The sequence below is a fragment of the Hypanus sabinus genome, chromosome 3, assembly GCF_030144855.1.
Source record: "Hypanus sabinus isolate sHypSab1 chromosome 3, sHypSab1.hap1, whole genome shotgun sequence".
NCBI lineage: Eukaryota > Metazoa > Chordata > Chondrichthyes > Myliobatiformes > Dasyatidae > Hypanus > Hypanus sabinus.
Window position 1 is genome coordinate 168,852,524 of NC_082708.1, and position 16,401 is coordinate 168,868,924.

The 16,401-nt window shown below is 42.3% G+C and overlaps 1 protein-coding gene across 3 annotated transcripts in view; it reads right to left on the minus strand.

The window, feature by feature from the left end:
* polr1a (RNA polymerase I subunit A) overlaps positions 1-16,401 on the minus strand; it is a 231,470-nt gene that overhangs the window by 98,477 nt on the left and 116,592 nt on the right. For all 3 annotated transcript variants that reach the window (XM_059965629.1, XM_059965628.1, XM_059965627.1), the window contains exons 22-26: positions 13,285-13,450; positions 10,636-10,857; positions 8,386-8,600; positions 820-987; positions 78-213 (exon numbers count right to left, since the gene is read on the minus strand). In XM_059965629.1, the coding sequence (XP_059821612.1) occupies positions 78-213; positions 820-987; positions 8,386-8,600; positions 10,636-10,857; positions 13,285-13,450 (907 nt within the window). The remainder of the gene's footprint in view (positions 1-77; positions 214-819; positions 988-8,385; positions 8,601-10,635; positions 10,858-13,284; positions 13,451-16,401) is intronic.

A 16,401-nucleotide genomic window follows, 5' to 3' on the forward strand; every position in this document is an offset into this window, starting at 1 on the left:
GCTTCACCCACCGAGTAAAAAAAGCAAATCTGGCAGATGTCCCTGTTTCCACTCTGATTATGAAGAGTTATGCCTACCTCTGCCAAACACACTCTTGTGAGTTGTTTCTTCAGTTTCTTGACTTTCTTCAATGCTTTCTTGGTGTTCAGCACAGGAATAGTCATCATTGGCGTTTTAATGTTAGCACTTGCCACCATTAGAATTTCACGCAACCTGACGGAAACAGAAATCTCTACAGCTTATCTCATACTGCGTTGGCTCTTGCTCTACATTGGTACCAATTCTTTTAATAAGAAAGAATAAACAAGCACATCAGAGGCCAAATCACTTCAGGCTTGTTACAATATCCTTAAGTCATCATGGAATAATTCTGTCACTATAAACAGGAGTATGATGAGAGGTTGCATTTCTGTCAGAGGGCACTAATGTTTATTCAGATTTGTGAAATATCAGACACAAACACATATAAAGCTCTAAATAGGTCCACAGCCAGCATTTCCAAAGAAATTATGATGGGAGTTGAGGGTGGACCATGGGAGAAAGGGGTGGAGGGGCATCAGATTGAGGCGATAGAAGGAAGGAGTAAAGGGCCGAAGAAGGAGGATTCTGTTGCTCAGAAATCCCCCTCCCAATTTACCGTATTAATGCCATTTTCAGTTTTTTTGTGCTTATTTACTCAATTTATATGCTACATATATTTTGTTATTTAAAGGCAACATCAAAATCAATGCATGTAATTTATTAATTCTTTTTCTTTCTTCTCATTCAGTCTTTCCTTTAACCATAAAGGAAAAAAATTCATTTTGGTAACCTGCTTACCTGGGAATCCCTAGAGTGACATTCATTTCTCCTCTGCCAGCAAAATGGAAAGTGTTCAGTGTCATCTGTGTTGATGGTTCTCCTATACTTTGTGCAGCCAGGAGCCCGACAGCCTCTCCTGGCTCACACAGCGATCTCTGCCACTTCACACTCAGAAGGTCCTTCAAACTGAAAGAAGAGAAAGGTTTAATCTATTTTTCACCCAAGCCAGACAAATGTTCAGAATCTTACACAATGCGATTCGCAAGAAGCAGTACAAAGGCAATGCCTCTGATTGGGCATGAAGCAACAATACTACCTCAATTGCACCATCGCTAGCATAGCTGCCGCCTCTCAACTCCAGCGATCCATGTTCAATCCCAACCTCGGATGAACATGTGAGGGCAGTGTGCTCCGTGACCTTACAGACCTCCCCCACCCGCCCCCAGCTCAAATTTAGGTTGACGAGTTCTTAATTAATAAGGGCAACAAAGGATATGGGGAGAAAGCAGGAAAATAGGGTTCAGAGAGATAAATCAGCTGCTGATTATGCAAAGGTAGAGCAGGATCAATGTGCTGAATGGCCCAATTCTACTCCTTTGTCTTATGGTTTAAGATATGCTGACTGGTAGGATAATTAGCTAATAGGTAGATGCATGGCAAAATCTGGAGAAGGTGGGAAGTTGATGCAAGTGTGGGAAGTGCAAGTTATTAGTTGAAATTATTAGGGAATGGTGTTGTTAGCTAGCACTGATGTAATGGGACAAATGGCCTCCTGTTTTGCTGCAAGGAAAGTTGAAAAATAATGAACAAAGCTCAAGGAAGGCAAGAATTTGTTTTATAAAAACTGCTCCCTGGCATCATTTATTCAACAGTATTGTCATAACACAAGATAATTCCCTAAAGCACTTGGTTTTCACTGCACTGGCAGTTACAGTAGACTCACAAGTGAAACTCAAATGCACTTACTATTGATGAAACTATACTCTGCCATTGGTGGTACTGGACTGTAACAGCAGTCACCTTCAACCCTCTGAAACTGAATCGTACTAACAATTACCACTTCCTCTTCGACTCCAGCTCAACCTGTCAAGTCCCTTTTTTAATTGTTATTTCGACCATAAACTGCTGGTACAGTACACAGTAAAAATGAAACAACATTCCTCCAGGACCCTGGTGCTACATGAAACAACACAAAAACTACACTAGACTATGTGAGACAACTCAAGGCTACACTAGACTACATAAAGTGCACATTAATTAATTAATTAATTAATTAATAAGCAAGACATTAGTCACAGTAGAGGACAGATTTCAATATAATAATAAATGATGTAGATGTCAGTCCAGACTCTGGGTATTGAGGAGTCTGATGGCTTGGGGGAAGAAACTGTTACACAGTCTGGTCATGAGAGCCCAAATGCTTTGGGATCTTTTGCCAGATGGTAGAAGGGAGAAGAGTTTGTATGAGGGGTGCGTGGGGTCCTTCACAATACTATTAGCTTTGTGGGTGCAGCGTGTGGTGTAAATGTCTGTAACGGCAGGAAGAGAGACGCCGATGATCTTCTCAGCTGACCTCACTATCTGCTGCAGAGTCTTGCGATCTGAGACGGTGTAATTCCCGAACCAGGCAGTGATACAGCTACTCAGGATACTCTTGATACATCCTCTGTAGAATGTGGTGAGGATGGGTAGTGGGAAATGGACTTTCCACAGCCTTTGTAGAAACTAGAGACACTGCTGGGCTTTCTTAGCAATGGAGCTGGTGTTGAGGGACCAGGTGAACACTAAGAAATTTGATACTCTTAACGATCTCTACCAAGGAGCCATTTATGTTCAGCAGGGAGTGGTCACTCCGTGCTCTCCTAAAGTCAACAACCATCTCTTTTGTTTTATTCCCATTCAGAGACAGGTTGTTGGCTCTGCACCAGTCTGTTAGCCACTGCACCTCCTCCCTGTAAGCTGACTCATTGTTCTTGCTGATGAGACCCACCACGGTCGTGTCATTGGTGAACTTGATGATGTGATTCGAGCTGTGTATTGCTGCACAGTCATGGGTCAGCAGAGTGAACAACAGTGGACTGAGCACGCAACCCTGGGGAGCTCCCGTGCTCAGTGTGATGGTGTTGGAGATGCTGCTCCCGATCTGGACTGACTGAGGTCCCCAGTCAGGGAGTCAAGGATCCAGTTGCAGAGGGAGGTGCTCAGGCCCAGCAGGCTCAGCTTTCCAATCAGTTTCTGAGGAATGATTGTGTTGAATGCTGAACTGAAGTCAATGAACAGCATTCGAACGTATGTGTCTTTTTTGTCCAGGTGGGTGAGAGCCAAATGAATGGTGGTGGCGATGGCATCGTCTGTTGAGGGGTTGGGACGATATGCAAACTGCAGGGGGTCCAGCGAGGGGGGTAGCAGGGTCTTGATGTGCCTCATAACAAGCCTCTCGAAACACTTCATGATGATGGACAGTAGTCATTTAGGCAGGACACTGAAGACTTCTTAGGCACGGGGACGATGGTGGCGATCTTGACGCACGTTGGAATGACGGCACTGCTCAGGGAAATGTTGATGTCAGTGAGAACATCTGCTAGCTGGTCTGCACACCCTCTGAGCACTCCGCCAGGAATATTGTCTGGTCCAGCAGCCTTACGTGGGTTGAACAATCACTGTATCATCATTGAAATGGGTTTACACAAAAAAAATCAAATTGCACTAACACACACAAAATGCTCGAGGAACTCAGCAGGCAGCTTCAGGATCCAGTCCTGATGAAAGGTCTCTGCCTGAAATGTCAACTCTTTACTCTTTTCCATAGATGCTACTTGACCTGCAGAGCTCCTCCAGCATTTTGTTATTCTGGATTTCCAATTGTGCTAGTTCTGATAAAGGATCTTCAACCTGAATCATTAACTGGTTTTTCTTTTCACAGATGTTGCTTGACTGGCTAAGTACTTTGAGCATCCTGATGAAGGGTTTTGGCCCAAAATGTCAACTGTACTCTTTACCATAGATGCTACCTGGCCTGCTGAGTTCCTCCAGCATTTTGTGCATAAATTCAGCATTTTTGGTTTTATTTCAGTTCAGAGCATCTGAGGTTTTATTTGGTTTCCTGTGCTAGCATTAAACCTGATTGGGTTGGCAGTTGATTTTTCAGAAGAATGATGGGGGATGTCATTGAAACCTATCAAATATTGAACTGTTCAATGGTCTTATAACAGTGAGATAAAAGTTGTTCCTGAGCCTGGTGCTATGTGCTTTCAGGCATTTGGATCCTCTGTCTAATACAAGAGGGAAGAAGAGAGAAGAGAGAATATTTGGGATGGGTGGTGTCTTTGTTTATACTGGCTGCTTTGCCAAGCAGCAAGAAGTGTAAACAGAGACCATTGGGGGGAAGACTGGTTTCCGTGATGTGCTGAGCAGTGGGTACAACTCTTTGCAACTTCTTGTGGTCACAGGCAGAGCAACTGCGTGCAAATTCCAGAGCTTCAGTAGCCTCTGAGACAAGAACAAAATTCTATGCAGCTCAATTTTAAATTATTTCGCAGTTATGTCCCCTTGTGATCCTCCTTTCTCAATATGTACCCTGACAGACCCCTCCCCCAGATAAGCTGGAATAATGTCATCCTTTCTCCTTCTAAATTCCAAGATTATAGATCCAAATCTTCTCTAGGTAAGACTATCTCTTAGAGTATCTAAAAGAACCTTATATCAGCTTGTTCAAAAGAGTTTTGCAGGGTTATGCGCAGTAGGTTTAAATGGTGACCACAACAAAAAAAGAAAGAAAGAAAGATAAAATTAAAACCATATACGCTCAGCTACAGGAGTGGAACCCAGTGCGGTCTTCTGTTGCTGTAGCCCATCCACTTTAAAGTTCAAAGAGCTGTGCATTCAGAAATGCATTTCTGTACATTAACTGTTCTAATGTTTGGTAATTTGAGCTACTGTTGCCTTCCTGTTGTTTTGGAGTTGTCTGAATTTGTTCATTAGGGAAATGGTATGACTTCTTTCATTAACAAGGCATTTTTTTGCCCACAGAACTACTGCTCACTGGAAATTTTTGTTTTGGGGTTTTGCACCATTCTCTGCAAACTTGAAAGACTGGTGTGTATGAAAATCCCAGAACTTTAGCAATTCTGAGATATTCAATCTACCTTGCTTGGCATCAACAATCATTCCACTGTCAAAATCACTCAGTTCACTTTTATCCCCCCATTCTGATGTTTAGTCTGAACAGCAACTGAACCTCTTGACCAAGTCTGGATGCTTTTATGCATTGAGTTACTGCCACATGATTGGCTGATTAGATATTTAAGTTAATGAGCAGGTATGCAGATATACCTAATAAAGTCGCCACTGTGTGTACTTTGTACTGTTAGTTGTTAACTGTGAAAGATATTATACAACATAACCACTAGCTTTTGAAGTTGTAGCACTGAGAAAAATGTGGAAGTCAGATTTTTCCTTCTTCGCCAACAATGTAAACTTGTAACTCTACTTATGCAAAGGTAACATACTAGCTCCCCCATTGCTTCCTCTCTCAATTCCACATCCGTACTGATACAAAAAAGCAGAATTATTCTTAAAAGATCTTCAGTATTTGATATAAGGTGCAGATTGAGTTTCAGCAAACACTGAAAGACTTAAAGCTATTTACTAACTAAATTCATATTCCTTACATTTCTTTTGCCCTCTGTTTTAGACTTGCAATTCACCGTTGCAAGTACACTCAGTGGCCACTTCATCACATACAGGAGTGGAACCCAGTCTGGTGCTCTGCTGCTGCAGTGCATCCCCTTCAAAATTCAACATGTCCTACATTCAGAGGTGCTGTTCTGCACACCACAGTTGTAACAGGTGGTTACTTGAGTTAGTGCCACCCTCCTGCCAGCTTGAACTAGTCTGTCCATTCTCCCCTGACCTCCCTTATTAGCCGGGAGAAGAAAGGGGAATGGGCGACCTGTACCGAGTACCCTCATGGCCGTCCCTCTCAATAATAAGTACAACATTTTGGATACTATTGAGGGACTACGACTTACCGGGGAAGCCGCAGGGACCGGGACCCTGGCACTGTGCTCAGAAGAGAGAAACTGTCAAGAGAACTGAAGTAGTGTTAAGAGATTCCATAGTTAGAGAAGTGGAGATGATATTCTGTGGATACGATAGAGCCAACCGGATGGTATGTTGCCTCCCAGGTGCCAGAGTCAGGGATGGCTTGGACTGAGTCTATGGAATTCTAAAGGAGAAGGGTGAGCTGTCAGAATTCTTGGTACATATTGGCACCAATGACATAGGTAGGAAAGGCAAGGAGTTCTTGAAGTGAGATTTTAGGGAGCTAGGTAGAAAGCTGAGAAACAGGACGTCCACAGTAGTAATCTCTGGATTGCTGTTAACGCCATGCGCCAGTTAGGGTAAGGATAGGATGATTCCGCAGGTAAATATGTGGCGGAGGAACTGGTGCTGGCGACAGGGGTTCAAATTTCTGGATCACTGGGATCTCTTTGGGGGAAGATATTACCTGTACAAAAGGGACGGGTTACACCTGAACTCAAGGGGCACGGATGTATCTGCAGACAGGTTTGCTAGAGTTGTTTGGGAGGCTTTAAACTATTTTGGGAGGGGAATGGGAATCAGAGTGATATGGCTGAGGATGGAGCAGTTGCTTTACAAACAGAGGCATTGTGTAGTGAGACCACTACAAGGGACATGCCGATGATGGAGCATAATTGCAGTCAATGGGATGAGTTGCAATGTAAAAGGGGGACAAATCAAAAAGGATGATGAATACAGGGCAGAAGGTGTTATATTTAAATGTATGCAGTATACGGAATAAGGTAGATGAATTTGTAGCACAGTTACAGATTGGCAGGTATGACATTGTGGGATCACTGAGTCGTGGCTAAAAGAAGAACATAGTTGGGAGCTTAACATCCATGATTTCCTTAAGGGAAAATCTTGCCTGGCAAATCTGCTGGAATGCTTTGGCAAAATAACAAGCAGAATACACAAAGGAAAATTAGTGAATGTTGTGAATTTGGATTTTCAGAAGGCCTTTGACAAGATGCCACATATGATACTGGTTAACAAGAGCCCATGGTATTAGAGGAAAGATACTAGAATGAATAGAGCATTGGCTGATTGGCAGGAGGCAAAGAGTGTAGAAGGGAGCCTTTACTGGCTGGCTGCAGTGACTAGTGGTGTTCTACAGGGGTCTGTGTTGGGGCCGATTCATTTTACGTTGTACGTCAATAATTTGGATGATGGAAGTGTGGCCCAGTTTACAGCAGATATGAAGATAGGTGGAGGGGCAGGTAGTGTTGAGGAAGCAGAAAGACTGCAGAAGGATTTAGACAGATTATGAGAATGGGAAAAGTGGCAGATGGAAGTGTATAGTCATGCACTTTGCTCGATGATCTAAAAGTATGGACTATTTTCGAAAGGGAGAGAAATTTCAAAAATCTGAGGTGCAAAGGGAGTCCTTGTGCAGGATTCTCTAAAGGTTCATTCACAGGTTGAGTTGGTGGTGAGGAAGGGAAGTGCAATGTCAGCATTCATTTCAAGAGGACTAGAATATAAAAGCAAGAATGTAACATTGAGGTTTTACAAGGCATTGGTCAGACCCCACTTGGAGTATTGTGAGTGTTCTGGGCCCTTTACCTAAGAAGGGATATGCTGGCATTGGAGAGAGTTCACGAAAAGGTCCATGAAAATGATTCTGGGATTTAAATGCCTATCATATGTGAAGTGTTTGATGGTTTTGGGCCTGAACTCATTGGGATTCAGAATGAATGAGGGGGGGACCTCATTGAAACCTATCGAATGTTGAAGGGCCTTGATAGTATGGATAAAGAGAGGATGTTTCCTATGGTAGGAATCTCTAGGACCAGAGGACTCAGCCTCCATTCTATTTAGAAGAGATATGAGGAGGAATTTCTTTAGCCAGAGAGGGGTAAACCTGTGGAATTTGTTGCCACAGGTGGCTACGGAAGCCAGGTTATTGGTTATACTTAAGGCAGAGGTCGAGAGATTCTTGATTAGTCAGGGCATGAAGGACTATGAGGAGAAGATAGGAAATTGGGACTGAGAAGGAAATGGATCAGTCATGTTGAAATGGACTAATTCTGCTCCTATATCTTACGATCTTTTTACCTTGCATTTATTTTGAAAACCAAATTCTACCAAACCATTCCAGCGCCCATTCAAACTGACTTTGACTGTGAAATGATTATTGGTGCCAGACAGGGATTATCTCAGAAAGTGCTGATCTCCTGGGATTTTCACCCACAACAGTCCACAGAGTTTACAGAGAACGGCATGAAACACAAAAAATAATCCAGTGAGAGGCAGAAGCGCCTTGTTAACAAGGAGAATCGTCAGACTGGTTCAAGCGGACAGGAAGGTGAAACTAACTCAAGCAACCATGCATCTCGAAGAGGTGTGCAAAACCGCATCTCTGAATGCATAACAATTTGAACCTTGTAGTAGATGGGCTACAGCAGCAGAACACCTCACTGATCCCCACTCCTGTATGTAATCAAGTGGCCACTGAAAAGCCTTAACAAAATTAAATCAAGTAAGTCACATGATAAGTACCATTTTGGCGACAGCTCTGACTCAGTGTACTTGCCAGAATCATTACCCTCCTGTTCATTTAGATATTTATCGACAACATCACTAAAGTCTTCCGAAACTGAGCCGAAATAAATGTCTGGTCGATAAACAGCAATGCAGGGGTCAGGACAGCGAGCAGCCTTCTTCATATATTTATGTTTGCTCTTCGCATTCAATGATTCCCATAACTCCTGTAACTATACACAACAGGAAAATAATGTTAGTATGCCCTCATTGCTGTAATAAGCAAAGTATTTCTGAGTTCAATGTGCCAGTTTTGGGTGGCAACAATTGGGCACTGATTCATGCTGGTGCCTCGTAATTCCAGGGTTCTGGTTCAAACCCGACCCTTAAATATCAAGGGGTAGTTTTCTCTCATTCATGGTCATTTTTACCCCACCCCCTTCACCTTTTCTCCAGGCCCTATTCTGGTTACCCTCTCACCCCTTCCCCTCTCACCTGCCCATCACTTCCCCCTAGTTCCACTCCTCCTTTCCTTTTTCCTATGGTCTAATCTTCTCCTATCAATTCCTTCTTCTTCAGCCCTTTATCTTCTACTTATCCCCTCCCAATTTCAAGGAAAACAGAATATGGGGAAGGAGGGAAGTCAGAGAAATCAATGTTGCAGGAGCCATCAGTCAGCGTTGAACTCAACGTAGGAATGGCTTAGGGACTCCAGCTCCAGATTTTTCCTTGGGGTTTACTTCCAAAACCTTCCCTGTGAATGGGTACAGCCGCAAGGCAACGGAGGTGGGAGATCAGAGTTTTCCTTCTCCTGGCCTGAAGCACCAGGATCTGAGGTTACAGTAACCAGCCTTTGCCCCTTCTCCTGTCAGTAGAAATGGTCTCACTGGCCTTCGTAGCTAAGCCAGGAGCTCGACTGGGTTGTCAGAGGTTAATTGAGACACACGCCATTGGGAGTATTTAATAGGCAGTTCGGTCTTAACCACCCTGGGCTATAACAACCGCAAGAAACCTTTCATACAGATGGTAATGAATATCTGGACTGAACCTCCAAAGAGATAGGCAGATACTATTACAACACTTAAAAGACATTTGGATAACTGCATGTACAATCGGCATAAATATAGGCAAATAGGATTAGCATAAATATGCATCACAGATAGCACAGATGAGAAAAGCTCTGAGAGCTTCTTTCTGTGTTCTACATTTTTATGATTCTATGGTTTGCATTAACTTTGGTGTGGACGACCCCAAGCTCAGCTGTGAAGGAGGGTTGGGCATGGGGTTAACAACCCTATCCCATTAAAACTCAGAGCTACAGAAACACCAACTGAAGCACCAAAAACCTCATCTTTGGGAGAGGAAGGATCTTCAAAGATGGGCTACACCTGGGAACAACTTGAAAAGCCGGCCCAGGATGAAGGACTCTGGCGAGCTGCTGTTGGCACCCTCTGCTCCAGTAGGGGTGATGGCCTTAAAGAAGAAGAATGGCTTGCATTGAAGTGTACCTCCGTACCACATCAGCACCCAGCATTCCCACTCAAGCACATGGTACTTTGCTCAGTTAAGTACAGGAACAGAGGTCCAAAGGCAATGAGTCCATGCAACAGACATGTTCCTGCAAAATCTAATTGACTGCAGGCATAATCTCACCCCACTTTCCAGCACCCTCCCACTGTAGAATAAGGCCAGGAATCAGATCTAAAGCAGGCAGCACAGTGACACAGCAGTTAGCACTATTGCCTCATAGTTCCAAGGACTTGGGTTCAATCCCTATTGAGGGGCTGCCTGAGTGGAGTTTGCACGTTCTCTCGTTGACTGCCTGGGTTTCATTAAGGTGATCTGGCTTCCTCCCACATCCCAAAAGTGCCACAATAAATTAACACACAGTGGCAGGAGAACTGGATAAAAGAGAATATAAAAGTAATAAATGGGGCAAAATAGAACTGATGGGCATCCACTCAACACAAACACAGGAGATTCTGCAGATGTTGGAAATCTACACACACACACGGAGGGACTCAGCAAGCCATACAGCATGTCTATGGAGAGGAATAAACAGTCGACATTTTGGGCTGAGACCCTTCAAGAGGACAACATATATTCACTGGACTGGAAGTCCTCCTCCTGTGTCATAGCAAATATTCAATAGGAAGGGAGGTGACAGGGGAGCATGAAAGCTACTAAATCATGGACTCCAGATTGTTAGAGATAAAGGCCACTTGTTCCTTTGGTAAAATGAACTCCTTATTGATGTGACATACTCACTCGCTGAGTTACAGGGTCTCTAGTATTCAGCATCTCCCCTTCAGGATTCGCCTCCTTGATTTTACCCAGCTCTTTCTGTGAAAACAGCAGGAATGCACCGAGACGACAGTGGGGAGCTGGGTGCCTTGTTTTCCATTTCTTTATTGCTTTATGACACTTGGCTGCAGCCTCACAATCCATTTTACTTAATACCTCTTCCAAGTGCTTTGACTTTTTGATCACCTAATAAATAAAACAGATGAAGTTAGTAATTTCCAATCCAATTTCCCAATCCCAATGTTCTCTTCAATCTCTTCAAGAGATCTCCCAGATTCAGTTAGCTTTTACCACTTTGCAAGCACAATGAAGTCTGAGCAGACCAGATATATCAGCTAAGCACAGCCTTTCTCCCCACTCCCTAAGAAGCCAATGTAATTAAAATTTCAAAACTGAGTTTGACAAATAGAACACAGATCAATACAGGATTCTGGCCCACAGTGTTGATGTTTTAATCTACTCCAAGATCAACCAATCAAATCCTTCCCTCCCGAATAGCCCTCCATTTCTTTTTTTATCCATTTGCCCATCTAAAAGTTTCTGAAACATCCCTGATGTATCTGACTTTACCGAAAATCCTGACAGCATGCTCTATGCAACCAACATTGTGTAAAAAACCTACCTCTGGCTTTCCCCTTATACTTTCCTCCAATCACTTTAAAATGATGCCATCTTGCATTAGCCATATTTATGGCTAATTAAAAGGGCATATATTTATGGTAAGGAAGAATACTAAGTTGTTAACAAAGCAAGATTGGTACATGGAACTAGGTATATTTCAACTATTGCTTATCCAGAAGGGAGGATAGATGGATAGCAAAGGTTTAGAGGGATATGGGCCAAACACAGGCAAATGGGACTAGTTTAGATGGGTATTTTGATCAGCATGGATGAATTGGGCCGGTGAGCCTGTTTCCATGACCATAATGGGTTTAAATGACCCACACCTACCTCTGGGGACTTCAAGAAGGGGAACAAACAGCTTTATATTCTCTCAGCTCCATCTCATTCAGATACAGAGAAGATACTACGGAGACCTGACTCCCTCCAAGAAGATCAATAACGTGTGGGACCACATTGGGTGGAACGAGGACAGGACACAAAGGCCATTAGGTCCTTCTGGTATCTGTCACTGCTGCATAACTCAATAACTCATGAAACGATGAGTTTACTCACCATAGTCTAGGGAAATTTGAACTTAAAATTGTAAATTAGCCCCCGAGTCTTACAGCAATTATGTATGACTTTGGTCATTCTGCCCCGGGTATCACGCATAGCTCCGATGATCTGATCCAAAACAATGTATTTGTCATAGAGGCAGCAGCAAAGATTCAAACACATGAAGAGAGAGTGATTAAACTAGATCTTTGCGCTCTAATATTTGGAAGAAAGAGCAGTTTCCATTGAAACTTGTAGGGCTTTACAGGGCTCAGGGGGATGAATGCAGAGAGATTTCCACCCCTCCCCCAAAAAGGGGCACAATCTCAGAATAAGGGGGTTTAGGACTGAGTGCATGGTGAATTAGAGGCCTGTGGAGACTCCTTCATCAGGTTCAATCAAACAGACATTCATAGATTTTTGCACGTTTAAGGGGAGCAAGGGATAAAGTCAGACATGATCTTAATGGATGGCAGAGAAAGCTTTAAGGATTAAATAAGACCATGAGACAAAAGGAGCAGAATTAGGCCATTCAGTCCATCGAGTCTGCTCTACTATTCAATCATGCCTGATTTATTATTCCTCTCAATCCCATTCTCCTGCCTTCTCCCTGTAACCTTTGACACCCTTCTTTTGCCTGAAGTACAATAAAAACTTGGCTGCCACAGCACTCCATAGTAACCCAATTTCACTGTCTCACTACCCTGTGTTGAAGAAATTCCTCCTCATCCCAGCTGGATATCGAACAGTACTGCACTGGGGAGTCCAGTCAGCCCATGACGCTGCACAATCTTGATGTCTACTTACTCTAAGTGCCCTCCTCCTGTGTATTATCCATATCCCTCTGTATTCATGCATCTATTAAAAAGCCTCAAACTACCTGCTTCCATTACAACCTCTGTTAACCCAATCTAGGCACCTGTCACTCTCTGTGTACAAACCTGCCTCTCAACTTGGTTTAAACTCTACCCCTCTAACTGTAAAAGCATGCTCTTTGATGTTTGACACTTCTACCCTGGGAAAATGATTTGACTGCCTACCCTATCTGTTCCTCTGATAATTTTAAAAACCTCCATTAAAAACTTCCCTTAGCCTCCAATGCTCTAGTGATGTCAAGCCAAGACTGTCTAACATTTCCTAACGGACAAGTTCTAAAGGGAAGTCTCTTCATTCTGAGATATTGCCCTCAGATACTTACATTCCCATTACTTATTTTCTTCTGTTCCTTGACAGTATAATGACAAACTAAAACTTAACATATGCATTTACACCAATTCCTGTGCTATGTTTTAAACCATATAAAATAAAAGATGTCATTAAAATAAGAGAGAGGAATACAGAACATACTTGGATGTACTTCATTTCAACCTCAATGTTGGAACACTTTTTTTAAACCATCTTCCCTGAATAGTTCTACTGCAAAACATTCAAATGAACAAACAAAAGACAACTCACCTCATAGTTATTTGTAATAAAAGGGAACTGTTCTGGCTGCAGGAACTGAGTCTTTGGAATATCCAAACCATCTTCCCCATACAGGAATTGTACAATACTGCCATCACTGTCCCGTACTGTCAGGTCATATTGTACGACCAGCCCTTCCAAATGCTTTATTATGCATCTATAAAAAAAAGGTAAAAATTCAAACCATCAATACCATAATTTCTTGCATTAATTTTTATTACGTTTTGTTATCCATGAACAAATCCAGAACAAATTTCCATCCACATGGAACTTCCTGGCTCCCAGGCCAATTTTTACCTCTCAACTAATGTTGCTAAAATAAATTACATAACTATCATAATAATGCACTTTATGGTGTCTTAGTGCATGTAAACTGGCTACCAAACCTGGAGATAGCCAGTTCAAATTACATCTAACATGTGAAATTCAAATAGTCAATACTTCCTTCCATTAATTACTACTTTCATTTTTTTCCTTATCTTTGTCAGCCATGGTTCAATTGTAACACTTGCAGTCAGATGGCTCAATGACACTCCAGATAATGATTTAGGCTTAGACTCGAGTAACAGGGCAGACGTGCTGGTGAGAGATTATGCTGAGGTTGCATCTTCCCTTTCGACTGGATGTGAAGATCACAGAAATACAGGTGGGAGGAAGAAAAGTGTACAAGTTCTTAGCATTTCACTCGCAAAATTTGATTATGTTGATTTTATGGAAATGAATTTCAGAGACCAAATGCAAAGCATCATTTTTACTAACTGTGCAGTTGTGTCAATCCAGAAAAAAATTGCATCCCAACGAGTTTCCTGGTTTCCTAGTCAAATTTTTAATCTCTCAACCAATGGCACTAAAAATTACATGATAATTATTAAAATGCAGTTTATGGGATCTTTTTGAATGCAAACTAGCTACCAAAGTTCCTCCATTATAAGTCACTAGACTTTGCAAGTACTGTACCGCAAAGTACAATCTGTGGGATAATGACAGTATATGAAAGCAAATCTTCTTATCTCCAGTTGTTGTGGTGCCCAATGGTGATGCCATCACTTCGTCCATCTCCCCAATGGCTACTTAGCCCAAGTAAGCTTCCCGGCACTGTACATTCACAAAGAATGTCAGAGCCAAACCCAAGTAAATCCTAGTTTTATCTCTGCACACTTAGGCTTCCAAAATAACCTGGCACTCAACATCAGTAAGATGGAAGAGCTGATTGTGGACTTCAGGAAGAGTAAGACAAAGGAACTCACACCTATCCTCATGGAGGGATAAAAAGTGGAGAGAGTGAGCAGCTTCAAGTTCCTGGGTGCAAAGATCCCTGAGGATCTAACCTGGTCCCAACATATCAATGTAGTTATAAAGAAGGCAAAATAGCAGTGGAAGCTGTTCTTAAAATGTTGAGTGTGAGTCTTCAGGCTCCTATAGCTCCTCCCCGAAGGTAGTAACATGAGGAGGACATGTCAAGGATGGTGAGGGTCTTTAAAGATGGATGCTACTTTCTTGAACACTTGAGTTCTATTCACCTGCATATCTTTGTTCCCCAGCCCACATAAGGTCCTTCTTCAAAACCCTGATCTAAAATTCTGAATTGTGTACTGATTTTGATCTCAAAATCATTCCCGTTACATTAAATCCTTCCAATGCTCCAGTCTCCAATCCTCTGTGTTAAAGTTGGCGGTCTGGGGGGTTGGAAATTACTTCCTTAAACCACTCATCATTGTGGCCAAGGCATAGCTTAAAGGATACTTCTTTGGTCACATTTTTCTACCCCTTCTCCAGATAATCCAAAAACTGCACAGATAACAATACCTTTGAAAATTCCTAAAGCAGGTCTGTATATTCAAGACAGTGAGCAACAGGTTGTTAGACATTAGGATGATCAAGGAGTAAAAGGTCAGTGCTGATGTACATAGTTAGCCAACAACTTAATGAATGACATAGCAACCATGATGAACTGTATGACCTAATAATAATTTTATTTAATGTCCTAAAGAAGCATATAATGTGGAAACTGGCCCCGCTATCATCTCACTTGTGCTGGCTAACTAGTATGTTTCTGTACTAATCCCATTTTCAGGCTTTCAACCAGAGCCTTCTACACCATGACATTTTAAGTACTCATTTAAGAGTTCCTGCACCCAGAAGTGTTCCAGATTACAACAACCCACCAAGTGTAACAAATTCTTTCTTAATCCTTTTTAAAAACCTTTTACTCATTACTGCGATCATCTGCCTCACCATCTTATGCTTCTCATAATCTTGTGTATCTCAGCAACAAGGGAAACAACACAGCCCATCAAGTTTCACCTCATAACAAGGACACTCCATTCCAGATAATCTCCTCTGCACCCTCTCCAGCCCAAACACACTTCCTATTGTGTGGTGACTGGAACTACACCAACTAATATTTTAAATAGCTTTAAGTCCAAATTAATGAAGGAATGTATCCCAAATGCCTTCTTCACCTCAGACACCTGTACTGCTGTCTTCAGAAGTCCTTGGACATACACACTAAGGATGCATCCAGATGTAGGGTCTGAAACATCAAATGCCCACTTATTGCTTGATTGACTGAAATCCTCCAGCATTTTGTTTGTTGCTTTGGATTCCAGCAATTGTAGGTTCTTGTGTTTCCACGAATACGCCGTTTTTCAATACCATAACATCGCTGCTCTTACGTTTCAAGTCCAAGCTAATGAAGGAAGGTATACCAAATGCCTTCTTAACCATCGTATACACCCGTGACATACACACCACAGACTTCATAGAGTACCACAATTCATTGCGTATATCCAAGCCTTACTGGTCCTCCAAAAAAATGCTTCACCTTTCATTTTTCAGGATTAAATTCAACTTGCGGCTCACCTCCTCTTCCCAACTCATCAATATCATTCTGTAGCTAAAAACTACCAACCTCACTATCAGCACCACCACTAATTTTCCAGTTATTCATGAACTTTATTATATCTCCTCTTCTTGCATCTAGATTGTTAATGCAAATGTGGTCACAGGTATCCACCACAGCCCTCAACTATCACCCTTCTGCCTCCTATTATCAACCTAACTTTGGATCCAATTTGCCAAAATTGAACTGACTTGAAACCCATGGGC